General features: G+C 45.1%; 1 protein-coding gene across 1 annotated transcript in view; it reads left to right on the top strand.

Annotated features, from left to right (window-relative positions):
* Positions 1-4324: 4324 nt before the first annotated feature.
* Positions 4325-21092, top strand: part of LOC117443256 (thrombospondin type-1 domain-containing protein 7A-like) — a gene marked incomplete at its 3' end in the record, with an annotated part of 121893 nt that continues 105125 nt past the window's right edge. The window contains exon 1 of the mRNA XM_034079221.2: positions 4325-4448. Coding sequence (XP_033935112.1) covers positions 4325-4448 — 124 coding nt within the window. The remainder of the gene's footprint in view (positions 4449-21092) is intronic.

Raw genomic sequence — 21092 nt, 5'->3', positions numbered from 1 at the left:
GAAATTTCTAGCTGATATCTTTAAGTTAAAAAAAATTACCCTATTCACCTGGGGTGTCTCGTCTGCAGTGTTTACATGTCTGTGTTAACAGTTGTAATACTTCTCGTTATGCAATCAGTCAAGGCATTCAAATACAATTACTTTTATTTCTTTGTTTCATCTACTGTTGGTTTATATAATTTTATAATTCTGGTTTGAACTGCACCCACAATCTTACACCTCTAATAAACTTTCCATACCATTCATTATAATTATGCTAATCCTGCTTCCCGACATGGCTAATTTAGGAGCATTGATATACTATCCTTTTAATACATGACTTGTAGTAGTTGTAACACATTACTCTGCTTTGCTGTCAGTATCATGCAGAGCTGTGCATCTTCTCATAATATATTTAACCAGTATCTGTGAGTTATCTTAAATGATGCAGAGACTCATCCCCACTAATCAGGGTTACATGTAAACCCCTTACAGCTGATAAGCCTCCTTCTCCCTCCCTCTCACTGAACTGACTTTCTCCATGTCCTTCCTCCCTCTCACTGAACTGACTTTCTCCATGTCCTTCCTCCCTCTCACTGGACTGACTTTCTCCATGTCCTTCCTCACTCTATTTAGACCATGTGACCAGGACCCTCCCCCAGGGGGTCAAACCCTAAAGATGACCCTTACCGACGGCTAAGCATTTCACTAATTTTTCTTATGGCACATTCTTACTTATAATGTTTATAAAATACATTATATATTTTTCATCATTATATATCTAACGTAGCTAACTGCTAATGGCGCTAACAGTAAACAGGGCTAACAGAGCGAACAGCTGACAGCCAACAGTTAAAGAAGCGAACAGCTAACAGAGCTAACAGCTAACAGAGCTAACAGAGCTAACAGCTAACAGAGCTAACAGCTAACGGAGCTAACAGCTAACGGAGCTAACAGCTAACGGAGCGAACAGCTAACGGAGCTAACAGCTAACGGAGCGAACAGCTAACGGAGCTAACAGCCAACGGAGCGAACGGAGCTAACAGAGCTAACGGAGCTAACAGCTAACGGAGCGAATAGCTAACGGAGCGAACAGCTAACGGAGCTAACAGCCAACAGAGCTAACAGCCAACAGAGCTAACAGCCAACAGAGCTAACAGCCAACAGAGCTAACAGCTAACAGAGCTAACAGCTAACAGAGCGAACATTGCACCAGATTTAGGTGCATTTGATCTACTATCCTTTTAATTGAGGTGTGTTCCCACTCGTTACGTCTGTAGTTCCATTGGAAAGCAAACCTCATGGTCACAGGAACTTCAGAATGAGGAAAGGCAAGGCAAGGCAAGTTTATTTATATAGCACTTTTCAACGCAAGGCAATTCAAAGTGCTTTACAAAAAAAATGAAAGACATTAAGCATTGAAAAAGAAAAGCTAATAAAATAAACATTAAGGAAAAATACATGGATAAAAGTTACAGTGCAGTTTAAGATATGAATAGTTCAATTAAAAGCAGCGACAAAGAGATAAGTCTTCTTGCTGGATTTGAAGTCAGAGTTGCAGCGGACCTGCAGGTTTCTGGGAGCTGGTTCCAGATGTTTGGAGGAAACAGAACTAATGGGTTGAGGCTTGGATTTGATGGAGGATTTTTGTGACTTTATAACCTTTTTTTTGGGCCGTTCTCAGTTTGTTTTCTAGATTCTGGCACGGGGGTCCCGCACAGCAGCTGGCGGTTTGTGACCGAGGAAACCCAGCATGGATAATTAGTTGTGGGTCCACAAGGAGCAGCAGGAGAAATGTTCCTTTATTAAGCTAATGACTGTGAAATGACCGGAGGGGCCGGGGGGATCTCAGTGTGCCCGTCTCCTCTCCAGACCCTACACACAGCTACACACATATCCACACAGCTACACACATATCCACACACCTGTACACAGCTACACACAGCTACACACAGCTACACACAGCTGTACACAGCTACACACAGCTGTACACAGCTACACACAGCTACACACAGCTACACACAGCTATACACAGCTGTACACAGCTACACACACCTGTACACAGCTGTACACAGCTACACACAGCTACACACAGCTACACACACCTGTACACAGCTACACACAGCTACACACAGCTGTACACAGCTACACACAGCTACACACAGCTGTACACAGCTACACACACCTGTACACAGCTGTACACAGCTACACACAGCTGTACACAGCTACACACAGCTACACACACCTGTACACAGCTACACACAGCTGTACACAGCTACACACAGCTACACACAGCTGTACACAGCTACACACAGCTACACACACCTGCACACAGCTGCACAGCTACACACAGCTGTACACAGCTACACACAGCTGTACACAGCTACACACAGCTGTACACAGCTACACACACCTGTACACAGCTGTACACAGCTACACACAGCTGTACACAGCTACACACACCTGTACACAGCTACACACAGCTACACACAGCTACACACAGCTGTACACAGCTACACACAGCTGTACACAGCTGTACACAGCTACACACACCTGTACACAGCTACACACAGCTGTACACAGCTACACACAGCTCTACACAGCTACACACAGCTACACACAGCTACACACCTGTACACAGCTACACATCTGTACACATCTGTACACAGCTACACACAGCTGTACACAGCTGTACACAGCTACACACAGCTACACACAGCTACACACAGCTACAAACAGCTGTACACAGCTATACACAGCTACACACAGCTGTACACAGCTATACACAGCTACACACAGCTGTACACAGCTACACACAGCTACACACAGCTGTACACAGCTACACACAGCTACACACAGCTACACACAGCTACACACAGCTACACACAGCTGTACACAGCTACACACAGCTACACACAGCTGCACACAGCTACACACAGCTGTACACAGCTACACACACTTCTTTATTTGCATCATCCAGAGTAAAAAAAACAAAGAACATCCCCCAAGTGTGTCCGGGGTGAAACTAAGAGTCCAAGTTAGAGGTGGGGTAAGTCTGAGAAAGCGGCTTGAGGTACACGTGTGTTATATTCCCTTAGCTCTGAACATCCGAGAGCAATGAATATCTGAAGTGCTTTGAAGCCGTGGCGCTGTGAAAAGCTCGACCAATCATCTGAGCCGGCTAAAGTAACTGGACGGCCTACCTGCCTGTCAGCCTTCCATCTGGGCACACACTGATCTCTGCCCTCATTGGTCACGTGCGCGCTCGTGCGCGTTGGAGGAGGGGCTCGAGCTGGTTTCTCCAGAACGACCGACCCCACCTCTAATGTGTTCAGTCTTAAGTTACTGGTTAGATTTGATATAAATGAGTTATAAATAGATATATAACTATTTTGAATGTATTATATTTAATCTTTGTATTGCACACTTTAACTTCTTATATTTATATAAATTGCATATTTTTAGCAATACTAATTATGTTTAAATAAATACAGGATTTGATCTGTTTACTGCAGATCATTCATTTAACTTCTTTTGGGAAGCACGTATTTTAATTCTAATCGATTAATGTTTTATATTTCACATGTTTACATTAATTCCATATACATTTTTTATTTTTATATTTTAATTGTATTTGATCCTGAGATACTCACTGTAATAAACACAGTATTCTGATAAGACAGAGAGAGGGAGGGGAGAGGGCGTGTGTGTGTGTGTGTGTGTGTGTGTGTGTGTGTGTGTGTGTGAGAGAGAGAGAGAGATGGGGAGAGAGAGAGAGAGAGAGAGAGAGGGAGAGGGAGAGAGAGGAGGGAGGAGGTGCTGCATCACCGGCTCACACACTCACACACACACTCTCACACACACTCTCTCACACAGCAGCAGCAGCACCGTTCAGGATCCATTGTTCCAGTTTTTTTTGTACTCCGGACGCATCTCTCTCTCCCATCAGGATCCGGAGAAAGAGACCCGGAGGAGGAGAGCCGGACCTGGGATTACTTCTTCTTCTTCTTCTTCTTCTTCTTCTTCTTCTTCTTCTTCTTCTTCTTCTTCTTCTTCTTCTTCTTCTTCTTCTTCTTCTTCTTCTCCTCCTCCTCCTCCTCCTCTGCATGGTGTGGACAAAGCCTGGGCTGAACACACACACACACACACACACACACACACACACACACACACACACACACACACACACACACACACACACACACACACACACACACACACACACACACACACACACACACACACACACACACACACACACACACACACACACACACGGATCCCTGTTCCTCGGGGGTTGTTTCTCCTCCTCATTGGGATCTACAGTGGTGTGCTTTCGGGGACCATGGGGCTGCTGGGGGTCCGGAGGGGGGCCTTCCTGTGGAGGATAGCCCTGATCTGCCTCTCCATCTGGGGGGCGGATTCTCAGACTGCAGCGGGAGCTAAACCAACGTACGTCTGGCAAACAGGTAGGAGAGCGCAAGTGCCCGTGAGGTGACTTCAGTGTGTGCGTGTCCGTGTGTTCCACTTCAGTGTGTGTGTCCGTGTGTTCCACTTCAGTGTGTGCGTGTGTTCCTCTTCAGTGTGTGTGTGTGTGTGTGTCCGTGTGTTCCTCTGGGTGATAACAGGGTGTTGGTGGGACACCTGCAGCCCAGAGCCACCGATAGGACCGGCTGCTCGGGCACCTCGCGGGCTGTCATCATGTGTAATAACAGAGTGGCATGGGACGTGTGAGTGGTGTTCACGTGTCTGCTCACGGTACTTGGGCTTCACTTTGGGGTTTCCATTTTATGCAACTTTATACTTTTACTCCAGTTTTATCACTTTGGAGCAAAGTGTATATTTTCTAAACCCATTCTGTCAAATTAAAGCACGAGTTACTGCATTCTGAGGTGTGGAGGAGTACCACACACCTGCTCATGGGTGTGTGTGTGTGGGTGTGTGTGTGTGTGTGTGTGTGTGTCCTCGCCTGCAGGAGGACTTGCTCACAGAGGGTGTGTGTGTGTGTGTGTGTGTGTGTGTGTGTGCGTGTGTGCGTGCGTGTGTGCTTTGTGTTGCTCACTTTCTGGTCACACGTGCACACAGCATGCATGGAGCCATCTTTGCAGAGGAAGCGTATTTACTGCAGTCTCTCTCTGCTGGGACTCCTCTGATACACACTCATTCATCACCGTGTCAGACGTGTGTGTGTGTGTGTGTGTGTGTGTGTGTGTGTGTGTGTGTGTGTGTGTGTGTGTGTGTGTGTGTGTGTGTGTGTGTGTGTGTGTGTGTGTGTGTGTGTGTGTGGATGGAGGGTGGTGTCAGTGCAGGTGTTCCCATGTTTCACCGGCAGCACATGGCGGGGAGGAGACGGGGGGCTGGGCTGCGGATCAATGTTTTCTTTCTCTCCCGTCTAATCTGCTGGATCAATGTACTGGTTCCACTGAGACCCCCCCCCCCCCCCCCTGCTGGGATCAATGTACTGGTTCCACTGAGACCCCCCCCCCCCCCCCCCCCGCTGGGATCAATGCTGGGTTTGGGTGGAGTCCGGAGTCATACCCGTTAAACATCTGAGTCTGTGATACCAACGCCATCAGAGCAGGGACAGACCAGTTTGAGTTTGAGTTTGGATTTGATGAAATGCTTTGGAGTGAAAACAAAGCACTTAATTTAAAGGAAGCTCAGAAACACTTCTTTGGAAACTATGAGAATGAAGAGAGGGGATTGAGATGAGAAGTGATTGTATAAATGTAAATGTCAGTAGGAATAACTTCATAATGATTTAAGGACAGTCATTGATCAGTAGGGGGGGGGGAACTGTGATTTATATCATTATTAATATGAAGACTTTCTTTTGTTGAATATATAAATATTACCATGAACGTGGATAAATACCGTATGATAACAATACGGTATTCTGTTTTTCACATTTGTTATTTTTTAATCTGTTCGAAAGAAAGAAATAATTTAAATTGTGCATTTTTTATATAACATGTGCATGAACTCAGGAACCAGAACACGAGTGCATCCATAAGAAGCACGTAAAGACGAGCCTCTGTGCGACTGAGTTAGCGTCACCACGACGGAGCGGTCCGCGTGCAGACATCCGAGCACAACACGAGCGAGTCACTCTTTAAAGCCTCTCAGGAGAGGTAAACACACCATGCGGTGCTTCACAGTGAGCGGCACGAGCTCTCAGACCGTGGCACACAGCCCACACGTTCCTCTGGTGACTGGTCTCACGGCGACACACAAAGTGCAGATCGTCTGGCGCTCCGTGTTCCTGTACGCTAAGCGTCCTGCTTGTGTTCTCAATGCACGGCCACGGCCTCAGAAGGTCGATCCGCGCGGTCGTCTGATATCTGTGCACGTGCTTTGTGTCAGAACCAGCGTCGGGTCACCATACGGCGCTCTGTGGTACCTTCAATCATCTGGGGGTTCTGAGGCTTTTGGACCTGACGTCTCGCGCCGTGCCGGAAGGAGAAGCTCTGCCTCGCAGCAGAGAGGAGGTTAGGTTAGAGACCAGAGCTGACAAAGTTAACCTAGATATCTGTGTGTGTGTGTGTGTGTGTGTGTGTGTGTGTGTGTGTGTGTGTGTGTGTGTGTGTGTGTGTGTGTGTGTGTATGTGTGCTAGTGTGTGTGTGTGTGTGTGTGTGTGTGTGTGTGTGTGTATGTGTGTGTGTAGGTGTGTGTGTGTGTGTAGGTGTGTGTGTGTGTGTGTGTGTGTGTGTGTGTGTGTGTGTGTGTGTGTAGGTGTGTGTGTGTGTGTAGGTGTGTGTGTGTGTGTGTGTGTGTGTGTGTGTGTGTGTGTGTGTGTCGGCACTCTGATGGCACTTTGACTCGCTGACGCTTTCCAAGTGCCTGCACTCAAACACCAACATGTTCGAGTGGTTCCTTCAGGCTGCTGATCACAGACTGATCACAGACTGATCACAGACTGATCACAGACTGATCACAGACTGATCACAGACTGATCACAGACTGATCACAGACTCACGATGTGCTGATGCCGTGTGGCGATGCAGCATTCTCCATTTCACGCAGCAGAATCCTTTTGAAAGCTTACCCTAGAATAAAATATACATGATTGACACGACGACAGATAAATGATGTTTGACATGGATTCTGCAGTACAAGGGTAATCTCTGGCACCCACACTTTCGAGCTTCCTACTTACTTATTCTGCAACTGAAAACATTTTGAATTTAGGAAAATTCACACCAGAAGAAGACATTTTAGGATCCAATGTTTCCGACAAAACAACAGTGTGTGAGAGGCGAGAGCTGAGAGACGGTGGGTGTCTTTAGGCTGTCTTAAATATATCTACATATATCTACTGGTAGAGCGGGGGTTGTTTCTCTGAGCGGAAGAGCCACAGGAAACAGTAACCAAATGCTCTGTGGAAACATTAGTGTTCAACCCATTTACCCCCCCCCCCCCCCCGGACGCGTCACCTCGCCAAAAATGCAGAATAAAGTGGCAGCAGCTGAGCCGTGTGTCACATCTCCGACGACACTACTGCATATCTATCAGGGTTTAGAATCAGTGTGTGTAGTACACATCCTTTACTCAAGTAGAAGGACAGATATACGTGTTTAAATAGCTAGCAGCTGCTTTAAAGAGTACCTGACCTCCCTTTATATCAATAGAACAATAATGTCATTGTTAGCTAATGAATGTTTCCATGGTGACCAACGGCAACATGACAACGTTTCCATTGGTCCCTCTTCTTTAGAGAAGACCAGGAAGTGATGGATACACGGATCGTGTTCCAACCAATAGGCACGCAGTGACTCTACAGAATAATGACCACGCCCCAACACACATTCAGACTAAAGGAACCAGCTGTTTGGGAAATGAGAGAAGTAGAAAGTACAGGTATTTGAGTTCAACATGTAACAAGTAGAAAGTACAGGTATTTGTGTTCAACATGTAATAAGTAGAAAGTACAGGTATTTGAGTTCAACATGAGAGAAGTAGAAAGTACAGGTATTTGAGTTCAACATGAGAGAAGTAGAAAGTACAGGTATTTGAGTTCAACATGTGAGAAGTAGAAAGTACAGGTATTTGGGTTCAACATGTGAGAAGTAGAAAGTACATGTATTTGAGTTCAACATGTAAGAAGTAGAAAGTACAGGTATTTGTGTTCAACATGTAAGAAGTAGAAAGTACAGGTATTTGGGTTCAACATGTAAGAAGTAGAAAGTACAGGTATTTGGGTTCAACATGTAAGAAGTAGAAAGTACAGGTATTTGAGTTCAACATGTAAGAAGTAGAAAGTACAGGTATTTGTGTTCAACATGTGAGAAGTAGAAAGTACAGGTATTTGAGTTCAACATGTAAGAAGTAGAAAGTACAGGTATTTGAGTTCAACATGTAAGAAGTAGAAAGTACAGGTATTTGAGTTCAACATGAGAGAAGTAGAAAGTACAGGTATTAGTGTTCAACATGTAAGAAGTAGAACGTACAGGTATTTGAGTTCAACATGTGAGAAGTAGAAAGTACAGGTATTTGAGTTCAACATGAGAGAAGTAGAAAGTACAGGTATTTGAGTTCAACATGTGAGAAGTAGAAAGTACAGGTATTTGTGTTCAACATGTAAGAAGTAGAAAGTACAGGTATTTGTGTTCAACATGTAAGAAGTAGAAAGTACAGGTATTTGAGTTCAACATGTAAGAAGTAGAAAGTACAGGTATTTGAGTTCAACATGAGAGAAGTAGAAAGTACAGGTATTTGAGTTCAACATGTGAGAAGTAGAAAGTACAGGTATTTGTGTTCAACATGTAAGAAGTAGAAAGTACAGGTATTTGGGTTCAACATGTGAGAAGTAGAAAGTACAGGTATTTGTGTTCAACATGTAAGAAGTAGAAAGTACAGGTATTTGGGTTCAACATGTGAGAAGTAGAAAGTACAGGTATTTGTGTTCAACATGTAAGAAGTAGAAAGTACAGGTATTTGGGTTCAACATGTAAGAAGTAGAAAGTACAGGTATTTGTGTTCAACATGTAAGAAGTAGAAAGTACAGGTATTTGAGTTCAACATGTGAGAAGTAGAAAGTACAGGTATTTGTGTTCAACATGTGAGAAGTAGAAAGTACAGGTATTTGTGTTCAACATGTAAGAAGTCAAAGTAAAAAGTGGTCAGAAAAATAAGCAGTGGAGTAAAATACTGATACCAGAAACATGTACTTAAGTACAGTAACGAAGAATCTGTAATCCACTACTTCCCATCTCTGTATATACGGGTTTAGCATCAGTGTGTGATGTATCAGAGTTTAGCATCAGTGTGTGATGTATCAGAGTTTAGCATCAGTGTGTGATGTATCAGAGTTTAGCATCAGTGTGTGATGTATCAGAGTTTAGCATCAGTGTGTGATGTATCAGAGTTTAGCATCAGTGTGTGTTCTGGCTCTGTGTGTTTGGACGGGACGCTCAGTGTCTCAGACGGACAGAAGGTCGGGGATTACTCTCCTGTTTCGATACAAACAGTCTGTATTGTGACTCAGGGCCAGGAGCAGACAGATCCTTCTCACAGATGAGAAGTGAGTGGAGGGTCGGAGGAACGTATCGCCTACTGGCTGAGTTCAATACTGAAGGCTTTTTATGTTTTTATTTGACTAATTTAATGGTCTTAACACTTACCCAGTTGGGAGATATGGGTATGGGTATCTAACTTTGTGTTAAAGGATAATGATCAGCTCCTTCTTTTTACTGTCCCCTGGTCTTCGTTGAGCTTCTTGCAGCGTTTTGTATTTGCAGCGTTTGGTTTAAACTAAAGTGGTCCGAGTACAGATCCCTGTGGGATGCCACATATCATTTAATATCATTTATCTATCTTTCATGAAAACACATGTAGCATTTAGAGAACATTCACCAACTTGAAGAAACATGTCACAAGAGACAACTGTCTCTGTTGTTGGAAACTCACCTACAATGTTTGATGGTCTTATTTTAACAATGTGGTCACATGACTCCTTCTGATGTTACTGCAGATCTGGTGTAAGCTAGCTAGCTAACGTAGCTAACCTAGTCATTTCAGATATACTGACAAACACTTACAGTCACTCTTTAGTGTCCCCTGGTCTCCGTTGTGTTTTGAGCTTCTTGCTGCGTTTGTATTTGCAGCTTTTAGTAAACGCTGCGCATGTTTCCTCAAGTTGCTGTTTTCAGACTCAGATCAGTGAAAAACTTGTTAAGAAAACCTATTTTAAAGACAAGCGTCCTGCAAACGATGACTACAGTATCTGTTGTTGTGAGGACACACACGTATTGTCTAAAGGTCTGTTATATTCGCTGTCTTTACTGAATATATTATTTTTGTTGGAACCAATAGAGAAAATGGTTAAACCCATAAACCTAAGACCTAAGTTTTACCAAACAGGATTATCCTCTGAAATCCACTTTAACCCGTTAAGCCCGAGAGGACCCTAATCCTGGTCCGGCGGGTAGTTTGTTCACGAAACTGTGTCTCAGGGCTTAATATTTAGATATGATATGAACAATTGTTACTCAAACAAAGCACAAGTCTCACAAGAAGCGTCTAAATGAGCCCTGAGCGAAAAAATGCTAACGCACTTAGCACAGAACTCAAGGTAAAAATACCCTTATTACTTATCGTAACTGCACATACAAGATATCATTAAAACTGAGATTCCACAGATTATATAGGTACCAGTATCATCACGGAGCCATCAGAACTTGCGACAGGGGAGCAAACACAGACATCACAACACGTAGCTTCATGGAGCAAACACGGGAGATCGTCTTACCTTAGCTGTTCTGATCAAAAGTCGTGTTCAATGGCATTAAAACGAGAAAAACGCTGCTGAAGGTTAATCCAATAGTTAATCCAATGTGTCTGTCACTTTGAAAAAATTATTGATAATCCATAAATCAATGTTTATGTAAAAAACGGAGATTTCATATTAGCTGCTAATGATAGCTACCAGAGTGTATCGCAGCTTCCGGTTCCGGGGCATTCTGGCTGCGCATCACTCATTCACCAATGGGTAATGTTTAGATAGATTTTAGGAACCTCCCTCTCGATTCTATCGGCTCTAACGGTTAGAAAGAGGTGTCAATCATCAAAATCGAACGAGGGGGGCCAGAGATATGGAAAATGCACCCAAATGACCCCAGAGGTGGGTTTTATTTTCTAAACCTCTTAAAAAGGTCAGACTTCACTTGTTTTGCATCAATCTTGATACAGGGTACTTATTATATGTTATAGTTTCGATTCCTAAAGCTTTTAGTCTCCTATCCCATCATTCAAGGGTGGTTTTCACTATAAGTCATGTTTTCTTTATTTATTTATTTGGTTTGTCCGTTGGTTGTCTGTTTGTTTTGTTTGTCCACCATGTACAGCGACCTTGGGTCCCTTGAAAGGCGCTATATACATATCATTTATTATTATTATTTTATTTTATTTTTGGACGGACACAATCATTTACAGTTTTTTACTATGTTCAATCTGAATTTACTTTAAAATAAAACCATCTATATTGATTCTGACTGATTAGAAGTGAGGATATGGTCTTTTGTTCCGGGAATGTCCTTTTCGAGCCTGAGACCTGAGAAACAGGCTCAGGGCTTAACAGGTTAAACAGCTCACAGAACAAGGTTCCCAGATGCAGCTTCGGATATATTTGACTGATGCATTTCAGCTGATATTCTGCGGACAGATGGGACATGTTTCCCAAGTACAAGTTATTTATTTGAAACCATTTGTGATAGTACGGATTCAAACCTTCCTAAAGTCCTCAGAATCAGAATCAGGTTTATAGCCAGGTACGTTTACACATACGAGGAATTTGCGTTGGTGTCTGCTGGTGTCAACATAAACAATAAAAGATGTATAAGGATGTGTTTGCTCCAGATTGGCCGAGAGCCAGGTATTTGTGTCTGCATTCACTACATGAGCAACCTTCATAGGAATGAATTTAACTCCTTTATCCGACGCATTGCGGTGCAGGTGCCCGAAGAGGCCCAAAGGAGGCTTGTCTTTGTGTCGGCTGGTCTGATCTCCTCCCAAAGCGTTCATTAAACCTCGAGCAGAAACCTTTAAATTGGCTTTTGAGGATGTACACTTGTCTCGTCAGCTTCTGCACTAATGATTCGTAGACTGTGGCGTTGTTATCTTTAACCTGTCTTTCTGTCAACAGTGCAACGTTTCCTCATGGTTTGACTCTTTATAGAGCTTATAGTATAGTAGTTTCTGTTTTCCTTTTTGAAATGATGGTCAATAGACTTCATTAACACACAATCAAACCTGATTTCTGAGTTCAACATGTTGAGTGAATCAACCCCAGAAGAACACAGATGCGATACATTGGAATAACATCCAAACCCAATGAGAGTGACCATCATACCTTTTGTGTGGAAAACGTAGCTACAAGCAAACAGTCAGGGACGCACAACGTGTGGACCCAACGGCACGGATGCAGACACAGGATTGAAGCACAAAAGAGTCTTTACTTGAGTTTCTGATATGAGATACAATAATGCTGCGATTCCAAAAACACAGGATCAGCAGATCCAGACATACAATGAATATCTCCACTGAAGCTTACCTATATCGATAACTAGAAACATACTTAATATCTACGAGCTGATCTTACCTTTCTATAACTATGAACGTGGACTATGACTATTACAATAACTGGGACAGGCTATCAACATAAAACCCTGGAACTAAACAAAAAAACATGAACGTGAATAAAACTGAAACTGGAGAAACATTTAACACAGACTGCGCACAACACAAGCATCTTTTTTCTGTCATTAACATCAAATAAACCCTTTATCCCGGCAGAAGAAATTACCCAGGAACGGGTACAATTTGAGCCAAGGACAAAAGGAGGGTTCAGACGGACTCGCTTTGAAATGCAAAGAAAGAAGAGCATTGCAGTTGTATATAAAACATGTTTTTGATGCACTCATTGTTGCACTGCTAAATCTGACCCAGAGTCAGCTGTGAGTGACACTTCCTGGCACAGAGCAGGAAACAAAAGTCTCTGCAGAGCGACTGATGGTAATGAGGGGGGCGGAGCCTCTGAAAACACCCAGAGAGACTCAAAGAATAGAGGCTATTTACACACACACACACGCACGCACACACACACACACACACACACACACACACACACACACACACACACACACACACACACACACACACACACACACACACACACACACACACACACACACACACACACACACACACACACACACACACACACACACACAGTATTGTCCTGGTGCAGATGCTCATGTCCATGTGGTTCACACAAAAGAAAAGAAGAGGCTTCATCTCCGAGTCACATGACCCGCTCTTTGTTCTCACACACACACACACACACACACACACACACACACACACACACACACACACACACACACACACACACACACACACACACACACACACACACACACACACACACACACACACACACACACACACACACACACGCCCTCTCTCAGGGCGACCTCTGACCCCCGAGCTGAAAGGGGTCTCAAGAGGGCAGAGGGGGGGCGGGGGGTGAGATGCGGCAGATGAAGTGTCAAGTGTTTCATTCAGAAACACAACAGAGGGGAAAGATCTGTGATTTTAAAGATACAGTAACGCATTTAAATCAATTCTGCACGTTCTGTTTTTACATTAACAAATGTTTCTTCAGCTTTATAATCCTGAACGTCATCAAGCGCTCTGGTCCCAGCTGTGTGCGTCACTCTTTAGTGTCCCCTGGTGTCCCAGCTGTGTGCGTCACTCTTTAGTGTCCCCTGGTTTCCCAGCTGTGTGCGTCACTCTTTAGTGTCCCCTGGTCTCCCAGCTGTGTGCGTCACTCTTTAGTGTCCCCTGGTCTCCCAGCTGTGTGCGTCACTCTTTAGTGTCCCCTGGTCTCCAGCTGTGTGCGTCACTCTTTAGTGTCCCCTGGTCTCCCAGCTGTGTGCGTCACTCTTTAGTGTCCCCTGGTCTCCAGCTGTGTGCAGTCACTCTTTAGTGTCCCCTGGTCTCCCAGCTGTGTGCGTCACTCTTTAGTGTCCCCTGGTCTCCCAGCTGTGTGCGTCACTCTTTAGTGTCCCCTGGTCTCCCAGCTGTGTGCGTCACTCTTTAGTGTCCCCTGGTCTCCCAGCTGTGTGCGTCACTCTTTAGTGTCCCCTGGTCTCCCAGCTGTGTGGGTCACTCTTTAGTGTCCCCTGGTGTCCTAGCTGTGTGCGTCACTTGTTAGTTTCCCCCCAATTTTGAAAGATCGATAAATAATATTAAATAGTATTTGGCGTCCCACAGGGATCTGTACTCGGACCACTTTAGTTTTGTCAAAAAAATCATTTTACTTCCTCTGAACTTCATCGACACTTTTAAATAATGTATAATATATCTTATTTAATCTTCTTATGACACATTCTTGTCTTTGGATTTGCAGCGTTTGGTTTCTGCAGCTTTTAGTAGACGCTGCATGTTACATCTCCTCAAGCTGCTGGATGTTCTCTAAACACTGCATGTTGCTGAAGATGTTTCTGAGTGTGGAACCTTTATATCTGCTTCCTTTCTGAAGCTGCAGCACATTTGCACCCCTCTGATTAAAACCCCTTTAACACTTTCTAGATTCCATTTTATTTTAGATGCATGATGATCAGGTGAAGCAGTATTTCCATTACACTTTGTTTTCACACTTCTATAGTTATAGTTTACAAGAAGCATGAATCTGGTTCTTGCTAGAAGCGTGTTGTCTTGTTAATGCACCACAACACCTGAAATGGAGCAGGATGGAAAATCACAAAGTATCAGAATCTCTCTTTTCCCCCAAACCGGACCCTGAATCCTCTCTTCAGTGAAGAGGGGCTTTGAGGATCTGTTTGGTATCTTGAGCAAAACACTTCATAGACATGTTTTTTATATCTGGGACCTATAATATATGCCTACCAATAGTACAATAGGAGAACTTTAACTCTGAGAGCAGCTCGTAACTCTTTGCTCCAGTTTCCAGTTTCCTGTGGAAGCAGATTCAGGATCAGGAGCGTTGAAGAGCCATCGAGACGTTATTTCTGTTGTCCCCGGATTCATCAAGTGCTGCAGAAGAAGCTGTTCAGATCCCACCAGGTGGAGGAGACACACACACACGCACACACACACACACACACACACACACACACACACACACACACACACACACACACACACACACACACACACACACACACACACACACACACACACACACCACACACACACACACACACACACACACACACACACACACACACACACACACACACGTCCCTGTGTGGTTGTGTGTGTGTGTGTGTGTGTGTGTGTGTGTGTGTGTGTGTGTGTGTGTGTGTGCGTGTGTGAGCGTGTGTGTGTGTGTGTGTGTGTGTGTGTCATGCCTCATTACTACAGTGGGGGAGAGGAGCTGCTGTCAGTGTCCCACCTGCAGGGGCTGCTGGGTAATTACACGGGAGTGGGGTTTGTTCGATCCGGGTGCAGGTCCGTTAGCTGACACACACACACACACGCACAACACACAACACACACACACACACAACACACACACACTCAGGTTTCACTGATAAATGGCTCTACAGATGTACAGGGCAGATTACACGTGTACAGAGCGGCCGGCGGTCCCTGAACCCAGCAGAGCCTCCATTGGATTTCTTTGTTGACTTCTGGAACATAGTGACATCACTGTGAAACAATCACGGTCCTATTGGCTAGCATCTGGAGGTCAATGGTTTCCTGACTGTGTTTTTGGTGTCATGTGACCGTGCTGTAGTTCCTTTATAGCCCAACATTAGCCTCCTTTAGCTTAGCGCTGGTGACGTGAAGTCATGTGACCGTGCTGTAGTTCCTTTATAGCCCAACATTAGCCACCTTTAGCTTAGCGGTGGTGACGTGAAGTCATGTGACCGCGCTGTAGTTCCTTTATAGCCCAACATTAGCCGCCTTTAGCTTAGCGGTGGTGACGTGAAGTCATGTGACCGTGCTTTAGTTCCTTTATAGCCCAACATTAGCCTCCTTTAGCTTAGCGGTGGTGATGTGAAGTCATGTGACCGTGCTGTAGTTCCTTTATAGCCCAACATTAGCCGCCTTTAGCTTAGCGGTGGTGACGTGAAGTCATGTGACCGTGCTGTAGTTCCTTTATAGCCCAACATTAGCCTCCTTTAGCTTAGCGTGGTGACATGAAGTCATGTGACCGTGCTGTAGTTCCTTTATAGCCCAACATTAGCCTCCTTTAGCTTAGCGGGGGTGGCGTGAAGTCATGTGACCGTGCTGCAGTTCCTTTATAACCCAACATTAGCCTCCTTTAGCTTAGCGGTGGTGACGTGAAGTCATGTGACCGTGCTGTAGTTCCTTTATAGCCCAACATTAGCCTCCTTTAGCTTAGCGGTGGTGACGTGAAGTCATGTGACCGTGCTGTAGTTCCTTTATAGCCCAACATTAGCCTCCTTTAGCTTAGCGGTGGTGACGTGAAGTCATGTGACCGTGCTGTAGTTCCTTTATAGCCCAACATTAGCCTCCTTTAGCTTAGCGTGGTGACGTGAAGTCATGTGACCGTGCTGTAGTTCCTTTATAGCCCAACATTAGCCACCTTTAGCTTAGCGGTGGTGACGTGAAGTCATGTGACCGTGCTGTAGTTCCTTTATAGCCCAACATTAGCCACCTTTAGCTTAGCGGTGGTGACGTGAAGTCATGTGACCGTGCTGTAGTTCCTTTATAGCCCAACATTAGCCGCCTTTAGCTTAGCGGTGGTGACGTGAAGTCATGTGACCGTGCTTTAGTTCCTTTATAGCCCAACATTAGCCTCCTTTAGCTTAGCGGTGGTGATGTGAAGTCATGTGACCGTGCTGTAGTTCCTTTATAGCCCAACATTAGCCACCTTTAGCTTAGCGGTGGTGACGTGAAGTCATGTGACCGTGCTGTAGTTCCTTTATAGCCCAACATTAGCCGCCTTTAGCTTAGCGGTGGTGACGTGAAGTCATGTGACCGTGCTGTAGTTCCTTTATAGCCCAACATTAGCCTCCTTTAGCTTAGCGTGGTGACATGAAGTCATGTGACCGTGCTGTAGTTCCTTTATAGCCCAACATTAGCCTCCTTTAGCTTAGCGGGGGTGGCGTGAAGTCATGTGACCGTGCTGCAGTTCCTTTATAGCCCAACATTAGCCTCCTTTAGCTTAGCGGTGGTGACGTGAAGTCATGTGACCGTGCTGTAGTTCCTTTATAGCCCAACATTAGCCTCCTTTAGCTTAGCGGTGGTGTCGTGAAGTCATGTGACCGTGCTGTAGTTCCTTTATAGCCCAACATTAGCCACCTTTAGCTTAGCGGGGGTGACGTGAAGTCATGTGACCGTGCTGTAGTTCCTTTATAGCCCAACATTAGCCACCTTTAGCTTAGCGGGGGTGACGTGAAGTGCTGTTAATATGTGGAGATTATCGTGGAGATTATCCAACTAAACTTGTAAGTATCTTAAACGTTTGTTTGACACAGAGATTATTGTATGATATAATCCGAAATCACACAGAGGAATCCCATTGGTCGCTGACTAACAAACCTACGGTAACAAAGACGGAGATGTGATTCAGATCAGTGATTATCCTCTGAGTCTTCATTAGGTGGGAAACGTGCCGGAGGATTGTCTTAAGCAGCTTTCCATCAGCCTCTCCTTAGCTCTCAATGCCTCTTTCTTTTAGCTCTCACCTCAAGGTAACCCTCGGACACATACGATCTAAATGCTCTTGATGTCCGACACTGAAACACCAACTAAACATGCATTTAGAAAAGATACATCTGACAGTATTTGCTCAAGTCTTTGCTTAGTTAGTTTAATGCAACATCTCTAAACTCAGTACCAAGTACCACTCAATTCGTACCTTATACTTTAATTATGTGTGTAAGTGTGTTAGGGTTAACACATTGTGATACGCCCACACACACACACACACACACACACACACACACACACACACACACACACACACACACACACACACACACACACAACACACACACACACACACACACACACACACACACACACACACACACGCACCCACTCACACACACACAACACACACACACACACACACACACACACACACACACACACACACACACACACACACACACACACACACACACACACACACACACACAGACACACGCACACACACACACACACACACACACACACACACACACACACACACACACACACACACACACAGTGCTATTTCCGTCCTGTGTGGCATAGAGAGCTGACGGCAGCAGAGACTCACCTCTGGCTGTCAGAGCGAGGAGACAGAAAATAAAACTAATAAGAATCTTCATGTCAACATGTTTTAATGAATTAAAGGATTGTTCTTTTGGAGACTTTCATGCTCTTTAAATTTGACGTGGATCGCGATGCTCCACAGTCTATTATATCTAGTATAGACAACTGAATCTAATTAGAGTCAATAAAGGGGTCGTGTTTAGTTCCAGGTTGAATCGGATCATTTCTGACATGCAATAAAAACAACATCGCATCTCGTGCAAAAGTGAACTGAAACCGATGTTCCTCCCTCCTCAGAGTTGGTGTTTCGATGTGTCATGAATAGAGAGAGGGAGAGGGAGAGAGAGAGAGAGAGAGAGAGAGAGGGGGAGAGAGAGAGAGAGAGAGAGAGAGGAGAGGGGGAGGGGGAGAGAAAGAGAGAGGGAGAGAGAGAGAGAGAGAGAGAGGGAGAGGGGGAGAGAAAGAGAGAGAGGGAGGGAGGGGGAGAGAGAGAGAGGGAGAGAGAGAGAGAGAGAGGAGAGGTCCTGATTGCAAACGGTGTGTGTGAGTGAGTGTGTGAGTGAGTGTGTGTGTGTGTGTGTGTGTGTGTGTGTGTGTGTGTGTGTGTGTGTGTGTGTGTGTGTGTGTGTGTGTGTGTGTGTGTGTGTGTGAGAATGTGGCCTAGCATTACTATACTTGTGGGGACCTACATCTCCAAAATGGAGGTCCCCACAAGGGGAATCATTAATGTTGGGGTGAAGACTTGGTTATGGTTAAGGTTAGGATAAGTCTCCAGGAAATGCATGTAAGTCAATGTAATGTCCCCTGAAGTGATGTATACATGGTATGTTTGTGTGTGTGTGTGTGTGTGTGTGTGTGTGTGTGTGTGTGTGTGTGTGTGTGTGTGAGTGAGGGCAGAGCGCTGTAAGAATGGGTGAATAGACCTGTGAATGTAAAGTGGGGGGTCGAACAGATCACACAGAGATATGTAAGTCCAGTCCATGAACATTTTACTCAGTGCATTACGACACATGTAGTGTACTGACAGATACTCGGAGACGTCTGGTACGTGTCCACGTATCAGCTCAGAGGATCCAATGCACGGATACTAAACATTAGAATGTGTCGTCCGGCCGTGTTTAGGATCAACTGGTGAACCTTGACCGATGCACTGGCTCTGCCGCCCTGAAGGAGAACCAGCAGCGAGTGCACTGCGGCACTGAAGCGCTGCTCTGGGTCGTGTCTGGCAGCGCGTGGCGGCGCTGGCTGTGAGTCGCTGAGCTTCCTCTAAAGCGTGGCAGGTCTCGGTGTGACTGAGGGAGGAAACAGCCGCCGGCAGCCTTTTCTTCTCAGCTCTATCTTTAGTCTCTGCAGATCAACAGTGGGAAGACGATCTGCATTCCTCTGGAGTCCTGCAGAAGTGAGAGACATCCGTCAATCTATCAATGTTTACTTATAAACAATAAATAGCGCACATTCTACATTTGTCTCGGTGGACAGTTTGTGCAGAATATGAACAAGACCCCGTCCGTCCTCAGACCCTCACGTCGGACGAGGAAACACTTCCAATGAAACCCCCCAGTTAATGGAAGAAATCATCAGTGCCATCAAACGCTCACTGACTTCCATAGGCGCGTTCACACCGCAGTACTTTCCCCGCTTTAGTTCCGATGTAGTTCTGAGATGTCGCGTTCACACCAAAAAGAGCCGGAACTAAAATCAGTCCATCAGAACCTTTTCTTTCCCGTGGGAGAGAAAGGTTCCTGTGTCTGATTGGCTGGGCGGATTGCAAACCACGCCCCGTAAAACTCCCAAAAGGTTTTGTGAAGCCGCCATTTTATTATCCTCGCTTTAGCATGATTAGCATTAGCATGATTAGCATTAGCATGATTAGCATTAGCATGATTAGCATTAGCATGATTAGCATTAGCATGATTAGCATTAGCATGATTAGCATTAGCATGATTAGCATTAGCATTAGCATTAGTTCAGCGCAGAAACGCAGAGAGACTAACTTATGGCAACACAAAATAAAACATGGGAGCGGTGGAGATGAGGAGGTGTCGGCGTTCTGGCGATTTACTCGGAAGCCAGTCCCCAACTCCGGGGACTTCCGGCCGGGGCCTCCGGGCGGCAGTATACGCCGTGAAGTTGTTTGCGGCCTGCCAGTAAACCCAAAGCAGAAGAAGAAGAAGTGACGTCAGCGGCTTCATCTGCCTGATCCTCCCTCAGGGACTTATTCCGGTGTGAACGTGAACGCGATCAACACTCAGTGCCCTGGGGGACTGAGTGCGGCAAAGTACTTGGTGTGAAAGCGGCCATTGAGTTCTTTGTAACCAAATGTCTCTCAGAGGGGCGTGGGGGAGGGGCTCCTTGTTTCCATCTAAAGTCACAGACAGAGAATCAGCACTTTGGAAACAGGGCTGAAACAGAGGGGATTATGGGTAATGCTGCAATGATCTGTTTGGTGTTTCAGCCAATCAGAGACAGGCTCTGGATATTCCTGAGACCTGTGATGTACTGATGAAGAGGAGGAAGATAGGGGACCTTTAAGAATAAAATAATAAGAAGAGAATTTATTCCGACTTTGTAATTAAGTGTTTGAAGCTCTGACTCCACGGCTGCTTGCTGCTCAGCTCTCTGAAGGCTGGGAGCAATCTATGGAAAGTGTCACATGCGTATAACCGCTGGCTGTTAGATTACCCTCTCAGTGTCCTCCCAGGAAACACATCATCAGCTAAAGCAGAAGCAGAAGCTGTGTTTCTGCTTCTTTTGTCTAATGTTGTATTTTATAAAACGTTATGAGTTCTGATGTGACATAATGTTTGGTGGAAATAACGACCACTTAACTTCCGTACTTTAAGTTACTAAGTCAGCC

Source organism: Pseudochaenichthys georgianus, unplaced genomic scaffold (assembly GCF_902827115.2).
Source record: "Pseudochaenichthys georgianus unplaced genomic scaffold, fPseGeo1.2 scaffold_568_arrow_ctg1, whole genome shotgun sequence".
Lineage (NCBI taxonomy): Eukaryota > Metazoa > Chordata > Actinopteri > Perciformes > Channichthyidae > Pseudochaenichthys > Pseudochaenichthys georgianus.
Note: the sequence above shows the minus strand (reverse complement) of the source record. Positions and strands in the feature narration are given on the sequence as shown.